We start from the raw sequence: 27,527 nt of genomic DNA on the forward strand, positions 1-27,527 counted from the left end.
CAGTTTGACTGTAAATTTGCTGAAATCAGAGTTCATATGGTCTCCAATTTATTTTTTGAAGTTACCAACTTAATTTTTGCCTCGAGATTCGTGCCTGATCAATATATTTTTTAAATGATATATAAAGGAGAAATCTCTCAATAGAATCGACATATGAAAATGTCATGAATAACTTTCGCTCTCCTCCCTCTCTCTTCCTTCCTGTCATCTCCACCTCTCTTCCTTACATAGTAAGCCTTGATAAAAGGTAGTGGGAGAAATGGCTAGGATATTTATATTAAAATATTTTAAAAAAATACTATTACTAGCCTAATGTATTAAGGCCCATCTCTGCAATATTGTATGTTGAATACATAATTACTATCGAATAGGGACTTAAAATCCACAATGACATTTTCTAAGGTTGTTGAGCTCTCAAACTGGCTCCACATCGCTCACAAGCACACATTAAACATTCTATTTCAAATAAAAATTGATTTTTGTATCACTTTTCATATTTTCATGGTATTACAGAACTCTTGATTATTGTATATGAATTTTGAGGGATGAATATAAATTTACATTTTAATGTATAAAATATCAATTGCTTTCATTAAATTGATTTATGTTGATGAACTCATAGAATCTATAGTTGATTAATTAAGAGATTAAAATAGATAAATGCTATAAAATTTGATATTGGGGTGTTTCATTTATTAACCCAAAATGTAATGAAATGAATTTAAGTTATGAAAATATAATGTCTAGCGTAGCGATTTTGGTTGGTGAGTGGAACGACACTCTACCATCTTTACTATAATAACTTGGGATTAAGCTTGCAATGCTAGACATTGTGGTTTGTGGTGCTGTGGCATCCAACACTAAATGATATTTTTATATATGTTTAATATAAATATCCTCCAACCAAGCCATCCCTTCCCCCATTTTACTTGCCTTACCAAGACAGAAAGGAAGTGAGGGAGGAAGAGAAATAACACATAAGAGAGGATGCATGTTTTTTGGGCCTTTAAAAAAATATAATGTTCAATTTAAATAATGAAAATTTTAAAAATTTATCAAGTTTGCTTTTATTGAAATAATTATATTCATAATAGTTATATTTATATTTGTTACGTCCAGGAGTATTCGCGGCGGTAGAGAAATAAAAAGTTTATCATCTTAGCGTTGTACGAAAATCCGGCACGCAATTAGATAAGGAGAGAGGGTCTAGCATTTATGAGACACCAAGATTTTTACGTGGAAAACCCCTGAAAAAGGAGGAAAAACCACGGGGCCTAGCCCAGTTTGAATGAATCCACTAGTATTTATAGTCGATTATAAATGAGGCCCTTCCTTGGGAGAAGCTTGATGTACATCTTATAGAGTACATTACATGATGTAAATACAAAGAGTTCCTATCGACGTATTCGTTTTGTTGGAAGGACTGTAGTCGGCGTGCGACATAAATTAGGAGGACCGTAGTCGGCGGGCGATGGAGGTCGGAAAGACTGTAGTCGGCGGGCGACGTAAGTCAAAAGGACCGTAGTCGGCGGGCGACGGAGGTTAGAAAGACTGTAGTCAGCGGGCGACATAAGTCAAGAGGACCATAGTCGACGGGCGACGGATGTCGAAAAGATTGTAGTCGGCGGGCGACGGAAGTCAGGAGGACCGTAGTCGGCTGGCGATGGAGATCGGAAGGACTGTAGTTTGACGACGAAGATCAGAAGGACAACGTCAGGTAGAAGTCCAACAATGGAAATAAATGCATCTTCGCATAGACGTCCGACGAAATCTGATAATCGGTAGAAGTTCGACGTCGGTTAGAAACTTGGCGAAGAGTTAAGATCTGACATCGTGTAGGAGTCCGACGTCTGTTGGTGGCAGAGGAGTGCTCCGGCTTCACTTGAGCGGAGTTTCGGCGTCAGGAGGGAACTCTGTTGTAAATTGGGAAGAATTTCAGCATAACGTAGAAGTTGGGCAGAATTCATGCGTTCTCCCGAATATCACGCAGAATGCCGGCGTGTTTGGGAGGCAGGACAAACTTCGACAGTGATCGAGGAGGACAAGATTCTCCTTTTCCACTTTCTCCTCTTATTCTCTTCTTCTTTTCTCTCTTCACTTGAGTCTTCCGCTATTTGCGAGTGGAAAATTTCCCCTGCTCGAATTAGCGCCCCTCCACTCTTGCAGGAGTTACAGAATTTTTCTTCTCCTCCCCACGACTTTCTAACGGTTGAGGCTTCCACTATTTGCGAGTGGGAAATTTCCCCTGCTCGAATTAGCGCCCCTCCTCTCGTGCAGGAGTTACGGGATTTTTCTTCTCCTCCCCTCGGCTTTCTGACGGTTGAGGCTTCCGCTATTTGCGAGTGGAAAATTTCCCTTGGTCTAGCGCCCCTCCTCTCGTGCAGAAGTTTAGGGGATTTCTTCCGCCCCTCAGTTCTTCGAGAGATCTGTTGAACTGCTGAAATCCGTCGTCGGATAGAAATTCGGCGTCGGGCAGAAGACCGACGAAAGTCCATTGACGGACAGAAGTCCGACGTCCGGTGGAAGATCGACGAAAGTTCGTCGACAAGCAGAAGTCCGAGGACGAGTAGAAGTCCGCTGACGAGCAGAAGTCCGACGACAGGGAGAAGTCCGACGTCGGGTAGAAGACCGGAAAAAGTTCGTCGACGAGCAGAAGTCCAACGACGAGTAGGAGTCCGCTGACGAGCAGAAGTCCGACGACAGGGAGAAGTCCGACGTCGGGTAGAAGTTCAACGTCGGGTAGAAGACTGACGAAAGTTCATCAACGAGCAGAAGTCCGACGACGAGTAGAAGTCCGCCGACGAGCAGAAGTCCGACGATAGGGAGAAGTCCGACGTCAGGTAGAAGACCGATGAAAGTTCGTTGACGAGCAGATGTCTGACGACGAGTAGGAGTCCGCTGATGAGCAGAAGTCCGACGACAGGGAGAAGTCCGATGTCGGGTAGAAGTACAACGTCGGGTAGAAGACCGACAAAAATTCGTTGAAGAGTAGAAGTCCGACGACGAGTAGAATTTCGGCGTCACGTAGAAGTACAACGTCTGGTATTAGTCCGTTGAAAGTCCTGCAAGACAAAAATTCAGCGATATGAGGAAATTCAACATCAGGTAGAAATTTAATTTTGTGCAGAAGTCCGATGGAAGTCCATTGACGGCATTTTGGTGACGTTAACCAAGGATATATAATCTGTCCAAGGTTATTTGTCAGAGCATTTGCTCGATGATGTTAACAGATATTGTATCCAACAATGATGTAAGACCTATCCGAGGTTGTATGTCAGAGTCTTTGCCTGATGACGTCAACATATGTGGAAGAGATCGAGAGAATCCACCAAGGATGTAAGACCTATCCGAGGTTGTATGTCAGAGCATTTCTCTACCGCCGCGAATACTCCTGGACGCAACAATATTATAAGTTTTTTATGACATATAAATATTTTATATTTTATTTTTAATTCTGAGTGTTTTTTTAGTCTTTTAGGTAAAATGAGAAATGTTTTTAGAATAAATTTATTCCAATTTTTATATATATATATTTTTTTTAAAAATAAAAATATATAATATAATATGTAATAATTCCCCGTAGAAAAATATTTCCCAAATCATGTCATTAGTTTTTGAAGTTGTTTTGTAGCGGATACTTTATCCCGAGCGGCAAATCTTGTCTATCTGACGTTCCACGTGTCAAACGCACATGGTTCGACACGTGCGCAAGTGGACTTTACGCTTGGCGCCCTTCTGTCCACCGTTCGTTCAGGCAGTATAAGAAATATCTCTCCGCGATGCAAGATCCACCGCTAGTTTCCAAATGGGCCCAACTGTAACAAACCAAAGCCGGGACACTCGCATGCGCCGCGTGCCTTCGTCCGTTCTGCGCGTGTTCATCGGGTCACAAGCGCTGCATCTCCGCACCGAGGAAGAAGCGGAACGACCGTGCGGTCGCATAATAAATCTCATCCCCTATCGCAGCAGAGCAAAATTAAAAAAAAAAGATAATAATGATTAAAATAAATAAATTGTTTTTTAGGCACGCTTTTCTTACGCTGGCGGTAAGGGAAGGTGGCGAAGTGCGGTGCTTGTGTTTTACCGGTGTGGCGAGTGGGCCCATGCTGACGTCATAATTCGACTAGTGGGGACCACTGCTAACACCCGGCGAAGAAATTCTACCCAATCGGCTGCGTCCATGGTGGGCCACCCTTTTTCTAGAGTCCATCACGGCCGTTGGATTGGAGAGAAATGGACCGCTGATGCGCTTGGCAGTATCTGCCAGGTAGGCTCGGCATTCGTCGTGCTTCAGCTTCGGCTGTCCTGGCGCCACGTCAGCGTGGGATCGGACGAGGGAAAGCGCGTAAAGGGTGGCATCGTGAAATCAGGGCCGTCGAAGGCTACGTGTAGCCATCGCTGTGGGCCCCACTGATAGGGGAATAAAATAAGAGGAGGGAGAGAGAAGAAACGCACTGAAATGGGAAATGATGACTTGACTGGCCCCCGGCGCAATGAGAGATGGGTAACCGGCTATAGCCCGCGGCGGAGGACTCTACGATATGGACTTTATGTGGTTAAGCTCGGACACGCGAAGGTTATACCGCGATGCGTAGGAAGAAAGGAACTGCTATTATGGACACGTGGCGGTCAGTTAGGAAGGGTCAGAGTTGCGGAATTATATCTATGGACGGCTTGATTGTTCTCCACGGTGGCACCGCAGAGCTTACGCCGTTAGATTTGCTGCTGATCGGACGAACACCGGATAAAGTAGTGCGTGGAGGGTCGATCTGGGCCGTTGGTTCTTCCGTAGGAGTGGATTTGGCAAGTGATAAGCCGAAGGAGGGGAAAGATAAGGGCACACTGCGGAGAGGAAAGCGGAAGAAGGCGGAGAGGTGGAGGGGAAGAAGAGATAGAGGGAGTGGAAAAGAGGGTGAGATCTTTAGTCATAAATACGTAAATTCTTGGGCTTTCGCTGCGATCCGGTAGGTTGGTGAGGTTTGCAGTCGGAATTTTTGGCGAAATTTTACCGGCGATTGCGTGCTCGCAGATTTGTTGTTCAAGGCGGCGGAGTCGACTTTGGATAAGATAGAGCTCTTCGGGGTGTATCTTTTTGATGAGCGTTCATCTGAGTGATGGATAGGATTCGTGAGGCTAGAAGAGGATCCATGGCTGCGGTGAACGGGAGCTTGTCGAGAAGACGTCAGAGGAGTAGTAGCTTGCGAGATTCGCCTGGTTTGATTCATCACTTTGCTCATTTGGTTTCTGATTCAGTTGTTTTGGTGGCTTATTTTTTCTGATTTTATTGGGTCTGTCTCTTGTTTTCACTTTCTTGTCTTACAGAGGAAGATGGAGCGATAGAGATGCAGGAGACGTCGCGGCTTAGGGATCGAGGTGGAAAGAAAGATAGAGATCGTGACAGATCTGGTCGGAGTAAGAGGAGAAGGGGCGATAGGATGCTTCATGGGAGCCACAGAGAGGAAGGAGACGACAGCTCAGAGGAAAGTGTTGATGAGGATGATGAGGATGAGGAAGAGGACTCTTCGGTGGCCGTGCGTCTGCAGCCGCCTCCAGCTCAGAATCCAGTCCCAACAGCCTCTGGGATGCAAATCCACAATATCCGGAAAGGTTATCCGGTTAAACCGGTAAGACCGCCGGGGACTTGTACTTGGAAAGTAGCGGAAGAGATGATAGGAGCTCCCATACCGCGGAAAGCTCGGTCATGTATGATAATTGTGATAAGTTGGAATTTGCGGATATCACTAGTATTTTTTTTCCTTATTGGGTTTTTCTTCTATACATTTTTGTGAATCTTTTTCTTTGATTTGGTGCAGCATCTGTGAAAAGGTCACAAGAATGTTGGGTTTCAGGTGGGGGCGGTGGTTGCGGTGGCGGAGGAGATCAGGTTCCTTGTCAAGCATCGATGTCTCCGGCCAGACGGAGTCCTTCTTCCACTGCACCTGTTTCACCTTCCTCTTCTAATGTTTCAATCCGAAAGAAGATGGTATATGTTTTGCGATTTTTAGTTTCCCGGTGATTTTGGTCACTTGCTAGTTTATGTTCCTGTGATTAACCTAGCCCTTTTCTATTGCAGAAGCCGATTAGTGTACCGAAGCCTAGGCCACCGAAAACGTCGAAGTCTTCTTCCATCCAGGAGATTGAGATTGAGGTTGCAGAGGTCTTGTATGGAATGACGAGGCAAGTTCCTTCAAAGCCGGAAGATCACAGACACGATCCCAAGGAATCCAATGGATCCGGCAACGAAGTTAAATCTAGGTTATCTTCGCCAAATCCGATCTCTCCTCCTGCAACTTCTCAGCCTTCCACCGTGCGGCCTTCTAATCCGACCATCAACTCATTTCCGTTGACTGCCACTGGTTCGTATTGTGGTTCCATGTTGCTAAGGTTCGATGATGTCTTGGTGGTTTCTTCTAGTATCTTTGATAAAACTTCCCCTCCACTTCCTATGCAGCTCCAAAGAGGAAACGGCCTCGTATGAGGATTGAAGAGGAAAGCCCTACTAGTCCACCTAGCTCCATTGCTCTACCAGCAACATCCAGTTCTTCGGCGGCCAAGTTAGACACAGAAGTTGTGCTGCCGCCTGTTGGTACAAAAATCGATTCCGCTTCTCCTAGATCAGAGAAGAACTGTTCCCCCGCTATTGAAAACGGTGGTTTTTCCAGCGATCCTCCAGTTTCTAATGTCTCTTCAGCTATAGTTTTTGCTGCTAAGGTTCAACAAGATTCGGTAAAGGTAGAAAGTATCCCGGATCTAAAGGATGCAGATAGCCGGCCAGAGAAGAAGGCCAAGGAGGAGGTGTTCTCTCCGCCAAAAGATTCTCCTACTGCTAATTTGGATGCTAGCATTGAAGAAGCCCCTGCAAGCAAAGCGTGAGCTTTCCTGTCTTAACTTTTTTTACTTTTTTTTTGCTGGTAGTGCCTCCTTGAAGGGTTGGTTGGCTAATTGACGCTTACTTTCTATTTTGGAAATTTTTTTTCTCCACAGTTCTTTTATTTCTGATGCCCAACGAGAAGAGAAGTTTAGTATCGATTTGATGGTATGCATCATTCAGTACTTGGGTGGTTGTATTTTTTTTTTCTTGGAATCTTTCTTGATGAATATAATGATATTTGCTATGTTTACAGGCTCCTCCAGGGAAGTCATCTCCAGAGATAGAAAGCAACTCGGATACTGTTGCAGATTGCAAATCTGTGGAGATGGAGAATGTAAGCAAAGATGTTTAAATGAACACTTTAATGGAAGTATTTATTTTTCTCCCACTTTTGGCGATCTTATTCCATCTTTTTTGCTCAGGCAACGAAACCGGAGGTTGTTTCCAAAGCAGAAGTGGAAAAGATTGAGAAAAAGTCCAAGTCCGAAGCTGAGGAAATTGCTCTGGACGATAAAACTGGTGGAAAGCCATCAACAGAGGGCTCTGATTCCAGGAAGCAGGCGGGCAAGGAGAGGAATCTTGAATTGCAATTCGAGTTGGAGAAGCTTGACAAGGACGTTACCGGCGCCATTAAACACCAAATCCAAAAGCAGCAATCTAAAACTCCAAAAACTGAGCCTAGAACCGAGAAAGCGGGTAAAAAATTTTCCATCGCTGTAGTTTTTTTTTTTTTTTTTTTTTTTTTTGTGCTTTTGGTTTTTTTTTTTTTTTTCATTTTTGTGCTTTTGGGTGGGTAGATCTCTATCTCATGGGCGGCATCTTTCCCAGGTCCGACGGCATCTTTGCCCATGCCAATGCAGATCACAGGTTGGCCTGGTGGTTTACCTCCTTTTGGGTACGCTCTCCATGGATTTTTCCTGTTTTTCCGGTCTTCTTTTTGGGGCCAGTTTGTTTTTTTTTTAACCCCACAAAATTTTTACCGACTAGACTGGCCTAGCTCAGAAGTTAATTTCTGAATTCTGCTGCTCCGCCTGTCAGTGTCAGTGGTTGTAATTTCATGCAACAAGTGGGGCCATATTTTATTTATTTATGTCATCGTCATCAGCAGATAAGTATTTCTCTTATTTTTATTTATATGTTTCTTGTTGTTAGGTTTCTGGGTCAAGTTCCTCCTCTACCACCTATTGTTCCCGTGGATGGGACCTCAAGTTCTTCCAAGCAGGTATCTTTTTACTCTTCCTTGTCAATTAATGGTTAAAAAGTAGTAAAAAATTCAATTTTTTTTTTCTGTTTCGCAGAGTTTCCTTCCTTCACAACTCCGGCCAAAGCGTTGTGCAGCTCACTGCTATATTGCACAAAACATACATTGTCATCAGCAGATTACAAGATTAAATCCATTTTGGCCTCCAGCAGCTGCTCCAGGGCCTTTGTATGCTTCAAAGCAATATAATCTCAATACTGCACCGCCTTCCGATGCAGCAGCAGCCATTCTCGGTAGTCCATTGCAAGGGAGCCTCCCTGGGAGGAGCTTGGGTTCTGTACAAGAGAAAGGTTTACCAGCATCCGCTGCACATCCTGTTCTCTCTGTAAAGGATAAGAGTGCTGCAGCAACTCAATTCATGGATGTTTCGCAGAGGAAGCCGCCCTCACTGCCGCAGTCCTCACAGCCCGGAGCAGCCGGCAACATGCTTGTAAGATACTAACTAAAATTGTATTCTTCCTCACTATCGTATTATTTTTAATTTCTTATATTTATCTTGGGTTCATCACAGGCTCCTGCTTTTATTTTCCCTCTCAATCAACAGCCGGCTGCCGCTGGGGCTGCTGCCGCTACCAGTAGATCTGGGGTTGCAAAGTTGGCACCAGGCTCTGGCAACACAGCTCAATCATCCAGCAGTGCAGGTTATGCGGCGGTGGGGGCTTCTGGAGCTAATGGATCAGGGACTTCCATGAGTTTCAACTACCCTGGTTTGCCACCAAACGAAGCTCAATATCTTGCTTTTCTGCAAAACAGTGCCTATTCATTTCCTATTCCAGCACATGTTGGCGGAGCTCAACCTTACAGAGGGGCAAGCCCTGCTCAAGCCATGCCATTTTTCAATTTGTCATTTTACCCTTCCCAGATGCTTCACCCTTCCCAGCTCCGTTTACAACAGCCGCCACCATCGTCGCAGCAGCCTCCATATTCCCAGCAGGGACATCAGAATCCAAGTACGTCCAGTGGCTCATCTTCATCTCAGAAGAATACCCAGCAATCCCAGAGAGTTCCTGCGGCTGCTGCTAGTGCCATTACTGCAGGGAATTCTCATGGCTTTCCTTCTTCCAAGCAGCAGCACCTTTCTCATTCTCATCAGGTTCGGCAATTGGAGCCTGAACCGGGAGGCGAGGATGCCCCATCCACAGCTGATAGCAGGGTTTCTCAAGCCCAGAAGAACATTTACACGCAGAAATTTGCCATGCCCGCTCATTCCCAAAACTTTGCTTTGATTGCTCCCGCAGCTGCTGCAGCATTGAGCGGTGTTGGAAATCATAGCGAGAAGCAGCAGCAGCAGCAGCAATCACAAAACCAGGTTATGAAGGTTGATCTCACTCCATCTCAAGCCTTTGCAATGTCCTTTGCGTCCTTTGGCGGGGCTGCTGCTTCGGCTGCAGCTGGTGGAGCTGCTACCCTTGGTCTCGATTTCTCAACAATGGCGCAGAACCATGCTATTTTCCAAAGTCTTCCAGAAACAGTACGTCACGGTTACCAGGTCTCTGCAGCAGCGGCTGCTGCAACCCATTCAACCCAGCAGCAGCAGCAGCAGCATCAGAACAAAAAAACTGAAGATGGGAAATCTGCTTCTGATTTGGGGAATGGCAGCACAGTTGGCGAGGAGGTGAAGATCTCATCTGCGAGCAAGGTATTGGGAAATGTCCAGCAACATCCTCTCGCTTTTACTCGGGCAGACACAGACTCTTCAATTTCTTCCATTCTTACCAATAGTGTGATTGATAGTTCTTCCCGAACCTTGAATCTTATCCAGCCACCACCTAGTGGTGTTGCTCGTCTCTCAGGCCGGCCAACAAGCGCTGCACCACCGGCATCCAATTCCGCTGCAAACTCTTCAAATTCTCAGCATCTTCTTTCCCAGCAGCAGGTTCTTCAGCTTCCAAAGCAGCATCAACAAATCCAGTTGCAGCAGCAACAGCTTCAGAGAGCAAAGACAGCCTCTTCTCACAGCAATGCTAGCCTGTACACTGACCGCTTGCCTGGAAACTCTACTGCATTAAAGTTCCCTCAAGGTCTTGCTGGCTTCCCTCCAGCTCTCATACAAAGCGGCGCTTCTTCGCAGGCTGCCCAATGGAAGCCCTCGGCCAGAGCAGCAAATCCTGCTTCTGCCGCTGCTCTTGCTGTGGCAACTCCCTCGGCATCACCATCTGCTAAGAATAATCAGATCCCTCTGCAGCAGCAAGTGCGGAGCCAGCAACCACCAACCACCCATCAAACTCACCAGATCTCTTTCAGCGTTAGCCCTGCTGCCAAGGTCGGAGGGCAATCAGGTCAGCACCTTGCCGCAGCAGGAAACAACTCCGCCGCTTCATTATCATCCGCGGCTGCGGCGGCCACAATCGCTGTTGGATCTCCTCAAAATTCAGTTTCCAAAAGCTCCAGTAGCAGTCCTCATTCTTCCACCATTGCAAAATCCGCACCACCTCCTTCTCCTGTCCTACCTGTGCTGCCTTTCCAGAAGCAACAATCAGGTAAGAACTCCTCATCAAGCTCCACCATTTCTCCATTGCCTGCAACCAATCGGAACATGCCTTCCATCCTCGGCACCCCCCATATCACCACCGCACAGAACTTGGGCTCTAAGCCACAGCCCTCCTCTCAGCACCTTCAGCAGTCCCAGATGCCCAAGCAGCATTCACCACAAGCTCAACTATTCTACTCCTACCCTTACATGCAATCTCAAGCCTCCCAGTCTGATGCTGCAGCGGCCGCTGCCGGCTACTTCCAGCAACACCATCGTCGCCAATCCGACCAGCAGAGGCAGAACTCCACCCCTTCTTCCACAGGCATGCTCTCTCTCGGGCCTTCTTCATCCCTATCACTCTCCGCGGCAACAGACCCATCCAAGGTAGGCGGAGCAGCCAATTCCGGCAATTCCAAGAATCTAATGCCGGCAAGCCTGTTGCAGCACCCAGGTCAATTCGCCACCATCTCACAACCTGCCAACGGTGCCAATGCAGCTTCAGCCCCTCCTCTAATGTACATCCACGCAATGCAATCCGTCCCCTTGAAGCCCGATGTATCCGCTTCCGCCGAACACAAACCTGCCGCCGGAAGGTAGCTCTGCTATCCTAAATTCCAGCTTCAGATTCCATTACTGAAGCCCGAGAAAGGGCAGGGAAAGCCGCCCTTTGCATCCAAGCGCCGCACGTGATAGTCTCCGAGGGTTAAAAATTTTCCTTTTTTCCACGAGAGGAGAGCAGGTGGCAGATGTGAAAAGGACGCGGAGAGCCATGGTTTCCTTCCCACGACGCCAAATCCCCATCAAATTAAATTTCTATTGGTTTTGATTTGAGAAGGGTTGGGAGAGAAGGTTGCGCACGGAAAACCAGAGAGCGCGCGGATGTGTATGTATTGTAAAGGGAAATATAGTTGATAAAAAAACTGTTTTTTTTTTTGTATTTTGTTTTTGGCCTTTCCTGCGAGCGAGTGGTCAAATTCTGGCAGTTTCGGACGCCGACTCCGCCATTTCTTTTTCCAGTTTTTCTCTTCTCCTTTTGAAAACTCATATGCTGAAGCAAAAAATATGGCGCTCACTTTAGCTATTTTGCTCTCATTACTTATTTTTGAAACCCTCCTGTCAAGCTGAATGAAAGTGAATTTTTTTTTATTTTTTTTGCCTCGTTTTTTTATCTATAATTGATTGATGAAATTCAAAGTTGTTCGTTCTAAAGTACTTCGTTATAGGATTAATTATTCTGTGCGGATGTCGGACGGACCATCCGTAAGTCAATTGGAGTGCTCCACATCATCTTTCCGCTCGGTACCGCTGCTCGCATTTTGTATTCGGTCTCCGCACGAAATATGTATAATTTGTGAAATTTTGTTTAGAAGCAATAATTCTAGATTAGTGATGGGTGGGGCCCATATGGGGGAGGTGGGGTCCACTTAATTGGCTAGTTAATTTAAAAAAAAAAAAAATCTTTTAATTTTATCTAAACAAAAAAAATGATATTTTTAGTTTCAAGAAAAAAGTAAAATAAATAAAGTTGAATTAAAATTAGTTTTTATCATTTAAAAAATATTGTAATGTTATTTAAAAAAATAAAAAAAGACCATTAATTAAAAGTACGTAGGTGAATTCCCAACTTTACCCTTGAACTAATAAAAAAATTTCAGGGTACCCTATTGGCCCTCTCCTGTCGGCCATTATTCCAATATAGGCTTTGTGCTCCCATTATTGCCATTTTGAACTGCCCATCAAATTAGTAGTCTCTGTAAGCTATGTCTATAATAATCAAAATTTAATTATAATAATAAATTTTCACAACAAAATTTTAATTTGATCATTATTTAATTTTAACTTTTTGAAAATTTTTATACTAAAAAATTATTTTTTACAATAACTTTTAAAAAATATTTTCTTTATAATAATTAAAAAATAAAAATAAAAAGCTATCGAAAAGAACTATCAATCCATCTACTTCAGTAAAGAAAGTTGGGACAAATTTTATTATTATTATTTTAATTCATTTAAATTTAATAATAATAATAATAATAAAACATTTTTTTATGGGGAAAGGAAAAATAATAAGTGGCAGTCGTCGTCGAGCAGTACGACCGTGGTGACTTTGCTTCAGCCATGGCGGAAACTGCGAAGAAACGAGAAGACAGCGAAAATGCTCCACTACTACCAGGAGAATCCAGCAAGGCCTCTTCAGCATCGGAACCGTCGAGCTCCGGCGGCCCGGCTACGGCCTTCGCCTTTTGGTTTTACTTCACCGTAGCCGTGTCTCTGGTCACTGTGCTGTTCATTTCACTCCCTCGGATCGAGCGTACGGATGATGTATCCTGGTTCCTTACCCTTCCGGATGGCCTCCGTAGTCACTACTCAACAGGGAAGTTCATTAAGGTTAACCCTGCAGGCGGTGGCGAGCAGATGCAGGTCTTCGCTGTGGAGCTCGGCAAGAAGGATGCTGAGACGGTGCTTCTGGTCCACGGTCTAGGGTGCAGCTCCTACTCCTTCAGACGGGTCCTCCGCTCGCTCGCCGCCGTCGGACTCCGGGCCGTCGCCGTTGATATGCCGGGCTCCGGCTTCTCTGATGAGATTAGTTTGGTGAATAATGCTAAATGGGGAGGTCCGTTTGGATGTATCTGTAGCGTATTTGGAGAGATTAAGGAGAAAGGCATCTTTTGGGGTTTCGATCAGCTAATCGAAACCGGCGAGATTCAAGAAAGCCCGACTAGGGTTTCCTCCAGTGAGGAATTGGAATATGGGCCTGCGGAGATGGGCTTGATTTTAGGGCAGGTGATCAATTCGATGTCGTTGGCGCCGGTCCATCTCGTGCTCCATGATTCGGCATTGATCGCCGGAACGAATTGGGTGTCGGCGAACGCGGGATTAGTGAGCAGCCTGACGCTTATAGATGCCTCCCCTAAGTCAGCGGCGTTTCCTTCTCCTCTTTTAAGATTACCAGTCTTGGGTCATCTTCTTCTGGGTTCGAAGACAGTGTTTGCTGGGTTGCTTAGATTGTGCTGCGCTAGATCTGTCGATGCAGTGGATGCTGAGGCTTACAGGCTTGTTTTGAAGCGGAAGAATCGGAGTATTTCGGTTTTGGCGGCCTGGAGAGCTTTGAACCATAGTCTTGATGTGGGTGAATGGGCTAATTCTGAGGAGTTAAAAGGATTGCCTATCCAAGTGCTGTGGTCCAATAGCTTGTCGGATCAATGGATTGACGAGGGTCGGAGAGTTACTGCATCCATTCCCCATGCAAAGTTCACTTTCCACTTTGGTGGTCGATGGCCTCAGGTGATTTATTTTGATAGCTACCGTTTTAGATGTAGTTGTTATGCATTTCTCTAGATGGTAGAACCGAATACCTGTTGCAGGTGCTTTTTTTACTATCTGATTTTTTTTTTTTTTGGAAGTTTACTATCTGATATTTATGAGCTTTATGCTTGCTGATTCTGGCATTCCGACACTGGATTTAATGTGCAGAATTAGATTTTGGCCACAAATTGTCTGGCTTAGTTTTTACTGAATTTTTTGTAAGATTTTACTAGAATTAGATTTTTTTCGTAGCATTTTAATGTGTATAATGTGTAATTACTCAGGATTCAAACCGAATTAAGATCAAGATCAAGAAGGATATTGAGGGAGAAAAAAAGGGGATTAAATCTAATTTTCTAGCTATATCATTTTGTTAAGGTTGCAAAACTATTGGACGTAGAAATTTTCTTTAAAATTGTTTTAATCATTATAAATAATTTTCTTTTGGAAAAACAGTTGCCACACTCTACTAGAACTTATTATCGAAAAACCGTAGCCAAACGAAAAAGTGGTAGATATTTGTCTTAAGGCAAAGCAATGAAAAAACCGCCCCAAACATACCTCATCTTCCTAATCATAGTAGAGTTTGAGAATGGGAAGAGAGGAGAGATTGAATATATATGAGAGGGATAAAAGAGTGATTCCATGCAGGCTAGGAACTTACTACTTTTCGCAAGGGAACTAAGTAGGCTAGGTGCCTACTTAGATACATTTGGACACGTATTTAGCTCACAAGTTTACTCAAAGGATGTTGGCTTAGGAATAATTCCTTTTAACTCCTTGACTCCTTGTCACTCAACATCACTGTTCTATGTTTCCGTCGTTATTTTAAAGCTCATCAAATCAAAGTTGACACAAGTAGGCTACTTCATCAAATGCTTCAAGAGCCTAAACTTTCTGGAAGACTTATAAAGTGGTCTATTTAATTTTGTGAATAAAAAATTGAAATGGTGCAGAGAATTGCAACTAAAGCACAAATCCTAGTTGATTTTGTTGTTGAATTGTCTTCACTATCAATAGTGCCTAGTCAATCTAAATCCTCTAAACTTGATCTTCCTTGGATTCTTCAAACTGACAGTGCTTTTGGTGAAAATAGAAGCGGAGGAGGTACTATCCTAAAAAGTCCTCAAGGTCTAACTCTTTAGTGTGCCATTCATTTTAACTTTTAACAAATAACCAAGCTTAATAGGAGGCTATGTCACCGTGGTGGCTAGTCTTCAACTTGCTAATGTAATTAAGAATAAAACATTTAAATGCTTATTTTGACTTAACTCATAACGAATTAGATCCTGAGGAATTGTGAAATGTATACCCTATACTCAATTGTTACTTTATTAAAGTTATAGCCAAGATAACATAAGTGATTAAATTCAAGGTGAATAACATTCTCAAAGAAGAGACCACACAAACAACTTATTTACAAAATAAGGTAATTCGCATGTAACAATTGTTTGCAAATAACCATGAATGTCAGCAGCAAATCACGTTGTTCATCCGTGAATGGCATCTTTAAGGTGTATTCAAATTTAAATTTCTCAAGACATATCTTACCCTTGATTGTCTTCTTCGGCATCTTGCCCTTCCGAAGAAGTCTCACGGTGGAACTATCTAAAATGTAGTAGCATGTTTGAATTCAAACCGTATCCATTTCAATGAGTGCCCTTATGTAAGCTTCGTATCAAAGAAATTTCCAGTGTGCTTGGTAAGGGCTACTTCCTTTAGATCATTTTGCCCACACCAAAGCTCAAAATTGCAATTATCCTAGGTTTCTCTATTGCCATATAAATCTTGGTCAAATCAAATGAAACTAGAACTTCCTCTTTTATAACCCAAAGTGAGAGTCATGCCTCATTTCTTTATGGATATTTCAACTTTTCTTCACTCAACTTGATGAAAATTGTGGTAAATCCAAAGATGAATTATCGCTTAATTTTAGCATTCATGGTTTTATTTGCTCAATTGGCCTCCTAGCAACTATCTTGATCATGACATCTCAACTTTCAAATACATAACTTATTCAATTTACGAATGCCAAAGTACTCTATTATGTTCAAACTAGAATTCTTCTTAAAATCAGAATTGTTTCGAAGTAATTTATTCTTACAATTTTTCATTATATATGACTATTCGAGTTTCTCATTTTAAAAGTGGTAGATATTGGCGTTCTCATTTTTAGACATTAGTCATATAGTAATTATTTTCACTATCTTTATATCTTTAGTATTAAACACTTCCTATATTTCTCTAGTTTATTTTCTCTCATTTATGCTTTATGACTAATAGGAAGCTTTTTTGAATACCTTAAAAATGTCACAAATCTAGGATCTCCAAAGTTCTAAGCTCTTATAGCCATCAAACATCCCAATCTCAAACTTATGGTCTAGTGCCAAATTATTAGTATGAACATATAACTCTAATGCTGAAAAATCTTTCGGAATGAAGTTCGACGAACCGTAAAGAAACACATGAAATCAAACAATATAGAGAAGTCAAGATTTATATTTTTCAACTTTAAATAAAGCTTATACAGAGTAAAAAGATGATTTGATCTACTAAGCAAGAAAGCTTGAATATTATAAAATATAATTTATGCTTATCTGTCCTTCCAAAAGTCTTAACTTATAGTCAACTCTCAATAAAGACGCTCAAGTATCTTTACAGGTTTAGTATGTCAATTTCACCTAGAGTTGAGCATATTCCATATTGAAGTCTCCACAACTTTCATTGAAATTTTCTTTTCTTTAGATGTTTTTCTGTTGTAAAATTGCTTCATTTTTGCCTGTCTTGTCTGTTCTGGTGGATTTAGGAAGATGCGGCTGAAGATATTAGTGGGATGATTGCAGAGTTTGTGTCCTCAATACCAAAATCAATTAAACGGATTGAGGGAGATACAGTACCAGATCACATGCAGAAAATGTTTGAAGAAGCAAGCCATCAAGATCGCCATCATCATCATCATCATCACCATGGCCATGACCAGGACTATGGACTGGGTTACATGGAAATGTATGGCCTTGGCCATGGATGGTGAGTTTGAATTCTACTGCTGACATTGGATCTTTTGGTGACTTTCAAAGAAACAAGGGTAAGGTATGAAACGAGTGAATCCACTTAATGCTTCGTTTGGGTGGCTTTTTTACTGCTTCTTAAAATAACTTTTTAGTACAAAAGTTGAAATTTTTGTACTCGAAAGCTGCTTTAAGAAGCAGCAAAAAAGCCATCCCAAATGAAGCCTAAGTTTTGTTTGGATCGAAGAAAAATAAAGTTTTACGTGTCAGTTGTATTCAATGAATATCATATAACTCACTATGTGGTCTTCAATGCCAGATTCTTAGCAGGCCAAATACAAAAGCCTGGTGCTAGAGGTAGCTTTCTTCTTGGATTGCATGGGTATTTTTGTGGAGCTCAAGGTAGCGGCGAGTGTAATCTTTTCTGGTTAGCTTTCTTCATACTCTCTTAGGCTTCATTTGAGACGGCTTTCTTGCTGCTTCTTAAAGTAGATTTCTAGCACAAAAATTAGAAAGCTGCTTTAAAAAGCATCAACATAGCTGTCCCAAAAGAAGCCTTATTTTCTTTTTCATTTGGGACTATTTTCTTGCTGCTTCTTAAAGTAACTTTCTAGCACAAAAATTATATAGCTGCTTTAAGAAGCATTAAGATAGCTGTCCCAAATGAATCCTTATTTTTTTTTTCGATGGCTTGCAGTCATTGGACATTGACATAAAGTCGATCGTATATTGTGTTTAAAAGCTCTTTTAATGCCAGTTGCTGAGTTTCTTAAGTTAATCTGAAGCAATTTTTGGATATTTAGTTTCTATTATAGATAGAAGCTATCTAGAAATGGAGAAGAAAAGAGAGAAACCTCGCTAAGCTCTAATGACTCTAGCCCACCCAATCCTTTATTGAAAGCTTTTGTGCCAGCTTTCCCACACAGATGAACTCAGCAACTGCGCATAGAAATAAGCTTCATTTAAGCTTTGTTTTCAAAGAATTCATTGTGTTCTGCCATTAGTGGCATCCTTTATATCCATTTTCAAATGAAACTACTGTTACTTTTCTCATGCACCTGTAGGGTTTTAAATTTCTTTGTTTCTTCTTCAGATTTACTGTTTCAGGTTGTTTTCTTCACCTGGACTCCATTAATTACCGATCTCTTTAGCCATGTGCCTTTGTCTAATTTACTAAGCTTTTTTGCTTTTCAGTTTTCTGTTATATTTAGTTTGCTGGACTGGATTGATTACCCATTATTTGGCCTGCCTGCTACTTTATTACTTGAACAACAGGAAGTCATTAAGTAAGCTATTTAATGCTAATGCAATAGACTTTTTTTTTTTCTAGTGGAAAGCCTATTCTCTCTTAGAAATTGGCATTCATAGTAGGTATTAATGATTGATTGATACCATCTATTTAATATAACTTTCTATTACATAATTGTCATATAATGAAATGGAATCATATCTTGAAAAGCTGCGGAAAGCTAAGGGTGCAAGTGAGCCAAGACAGTTCGTGAGCCATCTACTAGTTAATGAGTTCGTGATTCAAACTTACTGAGTCACCAGTTCGAATTTGTGCTCATATATTATATGAGATTGAGCTCAAGCTTGGCCCAGCTTGACTCGTCAACTTATTGAGCCGGTTTGATTAATATTAATGAAAACATCAATATTTATATTAGTTTAATTAATTATTTGCTGTCCAAATTTAAAATAAGAAATCAAGATTCAAAATGAGCCAATCTCCTGCCTTCTTATGGAGTTTGAGCATTCAAATCGAACTTGAGCCTCATATTTTCACTCGAGTTGAGCTCAAGCTCAACATAAAAGCTCAAGTTGAAGTCAAGCTCAGGTCAAATTAAACGAGCTCTTGACTCGACTCAATTTCACTCTTATATGAAACTTCCTTTTACTTTTTGTGCGAACTTTATTATGTGAACTTTTTTATATTATATATTGTTGCGTACTAGAATATATGCGGCGGTAGAGTTAAGAAATTTTCGTCTCAGCATTGTACGAATATTTAGTACACAAACAGAGGAGAAATAACACCAGAATTTTTGCGTAGAAATTCTGAAAGGGAAAAAACCACGGGGCCACACCCAGTTGAAAATAATTCCACTAGTATTTGTTTGAATTACAAAAAGGTTGACTCGTCCACAAAAGTTATGACGATCAGTTTACAATGAATCTCTTTTGAATTGAGATTCAGTTACAAAGTTGAGCAGAGTTCCGGCGTCCCCCGGGTGTCCGGCAAAATTCCGACGTTACTCAGGCGGCGGGAAGAACTCTGACGGTGGTCGAGGAGGAGTTATTCCCGGCTATCCTTCTCTTCTCTTCTTCTTGCTTGGGGTCCCTCTTATGAGAAATGAGGGGTCTATTTATAATTTTTCTGGAGTGGCATAGCTCGTAAATAGATGTGAGATCAGGGACAAATAGGGAGTGGCCGAATGGACGGCTGATATTGAATCCTTTGATCGTGCACCGTTCGTCAGACATTTGAAGGTCTTAGTCGGAATTCGGCGATCTTGGGCAATTGAGTTGAATTTGGTGTCGTTGGGTTCGTATTTCCGAGATGCTCAATTTGATTATAAGCTCGTTGAAATCGGAGTTCGGGTGCTCCCGGATTTAATTTTTGAAGTTTTCCGGTTCGATTTTGCCTCAAGATTCGTGCTCGATCAAGATAATTTTTTGAGAATATATATATATATATATATAAGTAAAGTTGAAATCCACTTAATAAATTATTATTTAAAACTATTGTCGTGATTCTTTAATTTTTAGATGTACTAAGCTTATTATTATATGAGGTAATATTTAATAGGTGACTTAAATATAATAAATCTTATATTATTATTTAAATTGTGAGGTAGATTTAAAATATGACATATAGATTGAAAGGGACAACCATTAATTATTTTCATTATTTTTTCTTTTATCTTATTTTCTTTGTATTTCTGCCTGACAGTTTGTTTGTTGCAGGCATGTAAGGGTATTAAAAGAAGTTTTATTTTGAGTAAATTTAAGCTTTTTTTATTGTTTTCTACAGTAATATTTTAGCATAAAAATTTCTTGAAAGTCTCGAAAAAAGTAATGGACTAAAGCTGTTCTGAAAACAAGACTTAGGTTTCGTTTGTGACGGCTTTTTTGCCGCTTTTTAAAATTATTTTTTAGTATAAAAATTAAAAATTTGAAACTAAAAAGTTGCTTCAAGAAGCAGCAAGAAAGTCGTCCCAAACGAAGCCTTAGTTCTCCTTTCGGTAGAAACTATAGAAGTTGAACTCGTAGCTATTTGGGTTTATCATTAGTCGATTCGCTTGGTCGACTCCATGGACTTAATATATGGAGCTAAACCTATAACTAACTTGCTAGATTTCAGTGATATATAAATTTAGTGCGCTTAATGGTTCATGCGAACTTCGAGTTCATATCGACACGTATATACACTAAATCAAACCATTTCATCTTGAAATAATATTGATCTCAAGTAGAATTAAGAACCATACATTTATTTCAGATTTTGAGTTGATATTAACGTTTTGTTTGGGATGACTTTCTTACTGCTTCAAAATTAAAATATTTTGTGCTAGAAAGCTGTTTTAGAAAGCTATTAAAAAAAATTAACGGTTTCATATAAGACAGATTTCTTGTTGTTTAAAATAGTTTTTTAACACAAAAATATTAATTATTTATAAAAAATTTGTTTTAAAAATAATAAAATAAAAAAGCCGTCCCAAATAAAGCCTAAATTTGATTTAATTGAAATTTATTGTTGAATGGGTAATTAAAATACGAGCCAACAACCCACCAAAGCATTTATTATACTGTTTTATTATTCAAATTTGCAGCATAAATTATACAATTTTATATAGCTCGTAATTATAATATCTAATAAAGAATGGAAATCTGTCCCTTTCAGCCAAATACTAAGGTTCCGAGCACTGAATATGAGTACTAAAGCCTTCAAGAAAATTTATGGGAGCTATCAACTCAGTAGCAAAAGTAACATTATATTGAAGAGTAATGGCAGCTGGATGATGCTGTAATCACTAAATGCACAGTTTTTAAAGCTGCGTTTCAATGCAGGTGAGAATGTGAAGATATATATAATATAATATTTAAATACATCATTATAATTAATTTATAATTTTGTAAGTTTTTCTTTTAAGTGGTGAGGATATAAATGTAATTTTATTAATTGTTAGTAGTTTTGAGCTTAGGTTGATGATAGAGGGAGACAAAGTTCCTCAACCACTCGACTATCGCTCGTTCATGTTTATGTTTTAGGGTTTAGGGTTTAGCTCATCAATTTGATTTTAAACATAATATTGTGCTTCGTTCGTTTTCAAGAGTTTATTTGTCTTGTAGTTGTCGGTGTCGCTGGACTTATTGATGTCGACGTGGTTAGTCTTTTTTGCGACAATTGGGTTGTTTTGAATATTATTTTTTGTTAATTGGTTGGATTATTTGTTAGCACTGTCGTTGTGATGTCCCAATTCCTATATGAGAAAAGTAGAGTGTTGTGTTAAGTAGTCGACAGACAGCGTAAAATTTGTCGAATAATCATGACATGAAAAATACCCCATGTAGTGGGACAAAGGCTTGATGTTATTATTGTTGTTGTTGTTGGATTATTTGTGTGGCCGTTTGTAGTCGGTGGAATCATGTCGTAGCTATGATCAATCATCTATTTTTTATTATCATCATTACTCATACATAATTCTAATGAGAGATTAAAGGTTGGTTTGGGACAGCTTTAGACCAATGTATTTTCTTTGCTTTGAAGAGATTTTTGTACGAAAAATCAGCTTTACAAAGCAATAAGAAAGCCGTTCCAAACTAAGCATAAGAATTAATTTAATATTAAAAAGCATTCATAAAATTCACATCTAGGTATTCTTGGAAAGATTAATATTGAGAATAAAAAATAATTTTTTGCATTTCATGCTCATATAAAAAATTGATAGGTTTTGAATATTTGCAATTAAAAAATAATTAATTATGATATAAATAATAATATATTTTGATCAGTTAAAACAAGACAATTATTGTTATCATTTTAAAAAAAGACAATTTTTGCATTTCATGCTCATATAATAATTTTTTATCAATTAAGTACATATCAACCTTTTTTAATACAATTATTGATGTGCCATTTTAAATATTAAATTCTTAATAATATATTATTCTATAATATCTTATGATAATATGTGAGTTAGCAAAAGAGTTAAAATTATTTGTAGTGTGACAATTAGTCATAATCATAAAGACAAGATTTATGCACCATTATAATTAGGATAATTTTAAATGCAATATCTTAAATTATTTTACTTATTAAAATAACATTCATATGCTTTGAATTATGATAATATGATCTAAATTTAATTAGTTTTTATAAAATCATCTATTTTTGTTTTTAATATTTTATTAAACTCCTGATAATTTGACTATTTCACATACAAATATATTATTTAATTTAGATATTTGGATATAATTTTACTAAACAATATAATTTTGGGTAACAATTATGAATTATAAAATTATTTTAAATTAATTTATTGTTATGATTACTTTTTTTTTTATTATGCATTATAAAATTAGCAAGACAATATGATTCTTATTTATTTATCTTATTATATTGCTTTACATTATAATTAATTTTCAATAAATATAGAAAATTAACATACTTCAAACATTTAATTTTATAGTTAGTTTTAAGTTAATTTGATAATAAAGAATTAATCATATTTTATCCATTAAATAAATTCATTATTTTTCTAAAATTTAATGAAAATGTTTTATGATTTAATTTATTATTTTTTAAAAATATTTAAGAATAAAAATTGTCTCATGATATCTTAATATATTTTTTATTCATGTGTCTTTAATTTAACATATATTGCGTTCTTTTTAATACAATTAAATTAATAGATAATCTAATTAAATTATTTGATAAATATAACTAAGAGATCATTAGACTAATTATTATACAATTGCAAGCTAATAATTATAAAATATATTAAGAATATCTAATAATTTAATTTATTATCTCATTGTTTAAATAAACTTATTCAACAAATTAATTAATTATATAATATTTTAATTATATTAAAAATAATATAAAAATTTTGAAACTAATGACACATGATAAAAATTATCATAATAAAAATTTAATAAAATATATTTTAATTAAAAAATGCATCATATTAAAAAAAATCTCAGATGTATTTTATATCAAGATATTATAATAAATTTTTAAAATTTAATAAAATATAATTTTAGTTTAGTACCATTTAATTAGGATGATTTATTGCCTTTAGCCGGCCACACTATATTTTCTCTGCTGAAACCCTAGCATCCGCCGCCGCGGTGGTCTCTCCAATGAACGCTTACTTCTCGGATCTCGGAGCGAGCGATCTCCTCCGCTCGATCCTCGAGCTGTTATCACCGGCGGACCTCGCGCGTGCGGCGTGCGTCTGCAGGCTATGGAGGGAGTTGGCTTCTGATCGGGAGCTTGTGGAGCTAGCTTTCAGGAAGCCGTGGAAGGTGCAGCGGGTGCTAGGTTCGCCGTCTTCTACTGGATTCTGGCGCTACACAGGCCTTGACCGCTTCGCCATCTCCCACTGCCTTGTCCGTGGAGACACCGTCGCCGGACTCGCCGTCAAGTATTCAGTCCAGGTAGTGTTTGCCGCTCATTAACAAATTCTCGTTTTCTAATTGAACTTTGGATTGTGTGGATTTCGAATTGCGTGGATTGGTTACATTAAATCTGGGTGAGGAGATGGTGGAGAAATTTGAGTGGGGTGGATTTAGGGATGGATTTTGATAGGGGAAATTGAATGGGCAGTGATCTATGGATTTTGAAGCTTTTCGGTCTTATGAAATTGACATAGTTCCACGGAAATCTTGAAGAAGATTTGAAAATGGATGGAAAAAAGGATTTCATTAGGATGAAAGCAAATTTATATTATATGGTGGGAGAGTTACTCACCCAAAATCATGGGAATTCGGTCACCCAACCAACTTATATGGCCCAATTAAAGAGAATGGTCTTGTGGTGAAGGCTACATAGTGCTTGGTTGTTTTAATACATTTTCATTTCATTTATGCTAATGATTCTAGTGATGCTGAATTATTTGGTAATCTCAGTGGTCAGTTTTCATGGTTAATGGGGGGAAACTTATAAGTAACTGTTGGTGTTACCTCGAATTTGGCTCGAACATTCGCTATAAAAAAATGGGTCAATTGCGAACAAACAATAGAGACAAAAAGAAAAAGACCGCTAAAGATGATTAATCATTCAATTTCTACAAAATGTATGTTGAAGTTGCCTTGAATTTGGCTCAACCCCTATTTGTTCATATCATTGATCATCGTACGCTTCGCAGATATGTCGGAGATCCAAGGGGTCAGTGTCCCCTGCTGGGGTTCGACCTGCCTGATTAGGTCATGGGGTCAAGGGCTGCCCCCGAAAAAATTTTTGGTTGTAAGAATATTTTTCGGAATTCAAATTAATAAATAAAATGATGAATTCTCTTCACTATTTCTCTTTGTATTTGATTCATCGTTCTCTAACAATTACACTTATATACAATGTGTTTAATTATGCTAGGGACAATTGCCTAAAGACCATAGCATTTTAAAATGTTTTTGGGGTGCAATTGCCTAAAAAGTAAAAACCCTTGTAATAAAGACTAAAAAATAGATGGAGGTATAAATTACCTAAAAAATTATATAATAAAAAATTTTTAATTTATTTAGGGGGTGCAATTGCGCTCCCCTGAGCTTGAGGAGGATCCGGCCATGCATGTGAGCCTCCACCTTGTGTAAGGTAAGGAGTTTAACACACATTAATTGTCTTAAAAAAATAAAAATAAAAATAAAAGCATATAACCATATCTATTTATACTTATTCTTTTGGTCATATTGTAGTTTTTTCTTCCTGCAGTACCGTTAGTTTGGATGATTGATATGCAGGATTTGTTTTTTTTTTTGTGTTGTAGTTTTAGCTAGATTTGATCTTTTTTTCCCCTTCCATTCCATGGTGATAATGGTTTCCGATTGATATATAGTGTTTTTTTTTTCCTTTTTATTCTGCTGCATATATATTACCTTTTTGGTTAGTTTTCCATCAGTTAATCCCGTTGTCAATTGAAGTTTCAAGTTAAGAGTTTTGGAGGATGTCTACTGAAAATGGAATTCCAAGGTTCCAAGAATTTTTTTCATGTTCTTCTATTTAGTTATTCATGCTGTTATTTAGTCATTGGATACAGGAGGAGACAAAACTCCATGTCAAAAGGAAAAAAACCAGTTTTTATTCTTTACATTACTGAACCAATTTACAAGCTGTAGCTTGTGTCTTCTTAACATTTGCTGTGCATGGCAGGTTGCTCTTCCGTGACTGGTAAGTCATCTTATACAGCATGTTCTAATTAAACATTGTTTCTATAATTTTGTTATGGTTAAAATCGGATTTTTTGGTTCTTGAAACTTGTAATATATAGCTTTTCAGTTGAATGAGGATAGGAAGTTTTATCATAACATCCTCCATAATCTGGATAAGTGAACCGATGTCCTTGCTTATATATTTCACCCTTCTATGTATAACACAACATCAAGCAACATTCTAAGATCAACCATGAAGGATTGCTTCTAACATTTTGCCTTTATGGAAATAGTAGAGAAATCATATATATACCTTTTGTGAAGATGTAATTGCAGACGCTAATGGAAGAGCTAAAAAGCTAAACAAGCTAAAAAATAAAATTGGATCAAGGATATTTTGCATTGATGGTGTGGTAACATAAAACGGCGGCCTTCCGATGATCTGGTTAGGAAAGTAGAGGTTTTAGATTTGATTTATGTTAAGAAAAGTAGAGGTAGATCTAAAAAGATTTGGTTAGAAAATATTAGAAATGATCTTTTTTTATTAGAGTTAAACAAGAATTTGACTTAACATGACACAATGGAGAAAAAGGATTCATGTAGCCGACCCCAGGCGTTGTAACAAAGGCTTGATGTTGTTAAAAAAAAAAATAAAAATAAAAAATAAATAAATAAATAAAAGGCTTGATGTTGTCCTTATTGTTGTAAGGATGCTATGTAAGAATGAGAATCTAGAGCCATAACAAGTAATGATGAATAAGATACAATTTTTAGAATAAAACCTAATTATACTAATTTGATTAACTTATATTTTCAATAATAAAATTAACTAAAGAATCTGCATTAGCAATGTCGCATCAAACAATATTTGTAGAAGACGTCTTAGAATAGATCGATTAAATAAACTCCTATATATGCTGAAGTAGACTCAGGCTTCGTTTGGGACGACTTTCTTATTGCTTCTTAAAGCAGCTTTTTAGTTTAAAATTTTTAATTTTTGAACTAAAAAGTTACTTTACGAAATAATAAGAAAGTCGTTCCAAACGAAGCCTCAGATGCAATGAAAGCTATGATTAATGATTGAAGAATACTCACTAAGATTGAAATAAAAACTAAACTTTAAGCAATATATTGTACAGCAGAATCTCCATTTCAAAGTATACAAAGATTTTATTCCATTTCCATGTTCTAACATTCCGAGGCTTCTTCATATATAGGTGATTGAGATAAAACGTCTGAACAATATGATGAGCGAGCATGGAATACATTCAAGAGAGAGGCTTCTGATCCCCATAAGTGATCCAGAACTTCTTCATAACAGTACCTGCTTCATCGAATTAGATGATCATGCTAAGAGAGAAGTTGCAGTGCTCTATCTAGAAGGAAACCCTAATGGAATATCAGTTCTTCCTGCTCAAAGAGGAAGTAGGAAACTTATTGATTCACTGAAACGAAGCTTGCAGGTTGATGATGGTACTGCTGCATACTATTTGTCCATTTCTAATGGCGATCCCCGGAATGCCATTCGGCGGTTCGCTGAGGATCTCAGGTGGGAGCAACAGGGAGGAAGAAACTAGAAACTGGTAACATATATATAATTGATGCAGCTCATCTTGGTTATGTTGGGCGGACACTGGACGGCGTCTAGAGATCAATCAGAATGCGCCACGTCACTTTTTTGCTCGGTACCGCTCGGTATTGGGTGACGTGGCGCGTTCTGATTGGTCTCCGGACTGTCCGGTGTCCGCACAAAATAATCTCTTCAATCAAGGGGTTTTGGGTTCGAATCTTACGTATGTGATCTGTATTTAAATTTGTCTTAATTAACCTAAATAAATATGTATAACTGTAAGTATAGATGTATTTAATGTATAGAATATTTTCTATGAGATTCTGATCACAACCAAGTCCTTTATACAATTATTACAGTATTACCTCATCAGGAATGTAGGTTGTAGAAAAAGAGGGATTTACATAATTACCAAATAGTTATATATCGAATATTTAAATCTTTAGATTTATTTATAGAACCTTTTGATCTCTAAATGGCAAAACATATGATTAATATTAAATAAGTTAAAATAAAATAAGTACATAAATTGTGTCATATCTGTAAATATATAAAAAGTGGTATTTGTGTAAATTTTCTAAAAAATTATGACTGCAAATTACGATTAATTATTTTTGTGCGGGTGCTAAATATCGTCTGAAAATCAATCAGATGCGTTGCATCATTCT

General features: G+C 38.8%; 3 protein-coding genes across 5 annotated transcripts; all 3 read left to right on the top strand.

Moving 5' to 3' along the window:
* Positions 1-4,853: 4,853 nt before the first annotated feature.
* Positions 4,854-11,751, top strand: LOC110100448 (protein TIME FOR COFFEE). Its single transcript, XM_020827956.1, has 12 exons — positions 4,854-5,214; positions 5,323-5,703; positions 5,814-5,983; positions 6,074-6,356; positions 6,452-6,869; positions 6,985-7,036; positions 7,125-7,205; positions 7,294-7,567; positions 7,700-7,766; positions 8,024-8,093; positions 8,170-8,562; positions 8,644-11,751. The coding sequence occupies exons 1-12, from the start codon at positions 5,115-5,117 to the stop codon at positions 11,200-11,202; spliced, it is 4,848 nt and encodes a 1,615-aa protein (XP_020683615.1). The 5' UTR covers positions 4,854-5,114; the 3' UTR covers positions 11,203-11,751.
* Positions 11,752-12,648: 897 nt separating this feature from the next.
* LOC110100451 (protein AUXIN RESPONSE 4) lies at positions 12,649-18,112 on the top strand. Of its 3 annotated transcripts, none has more exons than XM_020827962.2 (3): positions 12,649-13,890; positions 16,718-16,938; positions 17,239-18,112. In XM_020827962.2, coding segments are annotated over exons 1-3 (1,389 nt in total). In that variant the 5' UTR covers positions 12,649-12,723; the 3' UTR covers positions 17,240-18,112. The 3 variants fall into 3 exon arrangements, 1 of the variants encoding a protein (XP_020683621.1); XR_003702166.1 differs by having other exon boundaries at positions 12,650-13,890; positions 16,718-17,001; XR_003702167.1 differs by having other exon boundaries at positions 12,650-13,890; positions 16,718-16,996.
* A 5,102-nt stretch (positions 18,113-23,214) lies between these two features.
* LOC110100453 (F-box protein At1g55000) lies at positions 23,215-27,082 on the top strand. The gene is made up of 2 exons (XM_020827965.2): positions 23,215-23,582; positions 26,507-27,082. Exons 1-2 carry the CDS (start codon positions 23,286-23,288, stop codon positions 26,864-26,866), a joined length of 657 nt encoding a protein of 218 aa, XP_020683624.1. The 5' UTR covers positions 23,215-23,285; the 3' UTR covers positions 26,867-27,082.
* Positions 27,083-27,527: the final 445 nt, after the last annotated feature.

Source organism: Dendrobium catenatum, unplaced genomic scaffold, assembly GCF_001605985.2.
Source record: "Dendrobium catenatum unplaced genomic scaffold, ASM160598v2 fragScaff_scaffold_1173, whole genome shotgun sequence".
Classification (NCBI taxonomy): Eukaryota; Viridiplantae; Streptophyta; class Magnoliopsida; order Asparagales; family Orchidaceae; genus Dendrobium; species Dendrobium catenatum.

Excerpts from the sequence above, each read along its gene's own strand:
- LOC110100448 (XM_020827956.1), top strand. The coding sequence starts at position 5,115 with ATGGATAGGATTCGTGAGGCTAGAAGAGGATCCATGGCTGCGGTGAAC. Across the intron at positions 7,206-7,293 it reads AATCTGTGGAGATGGAGAAT|GCAACGAAACCGGAGGTTGT; the intron begins GTAAGCAAAGAT and ends TTTTTTGCTCAG. Across the intron at positions 8,094-8,169 it reads CCTCAAGTTCTTCCAAGCAG|AGTTTCCTTCCTTCACAACT; the intron begins GTATCTTTTTAC and ends TCTGTTTCGCAG.
- LOC110100453 (XM_020827965.2), top strand. The coding sequence starts at position 23,286 with ATGAACGCTTACTTCTCGGATCTCGGAGCGAGCGATCTCCTCCGCTCG. Across the intron at positions 23,583-26,506 it reads CCGTCAAGTATTCAGTCCAG|GTGATTGAGATAAAACGTCT; the intron begins GTAGTGTTTGCC and ends CTTCATATATAG.
- LOC110100451 (XM_020827962.2), top strand. The coding sequence starts at position 12,724 with ATGGCGGAAACTGCGAAGAAACGAGAAGACAGCGAAAATGCTCCACTA. Across the intron at positions 13,891-16,717 it reads TTGGTGGTCGATGGCCTCAG|GAAGATGCGGCTGAAGATAT; the intron begins GTGATTTATTTT and ends TGGTGGATTTAG.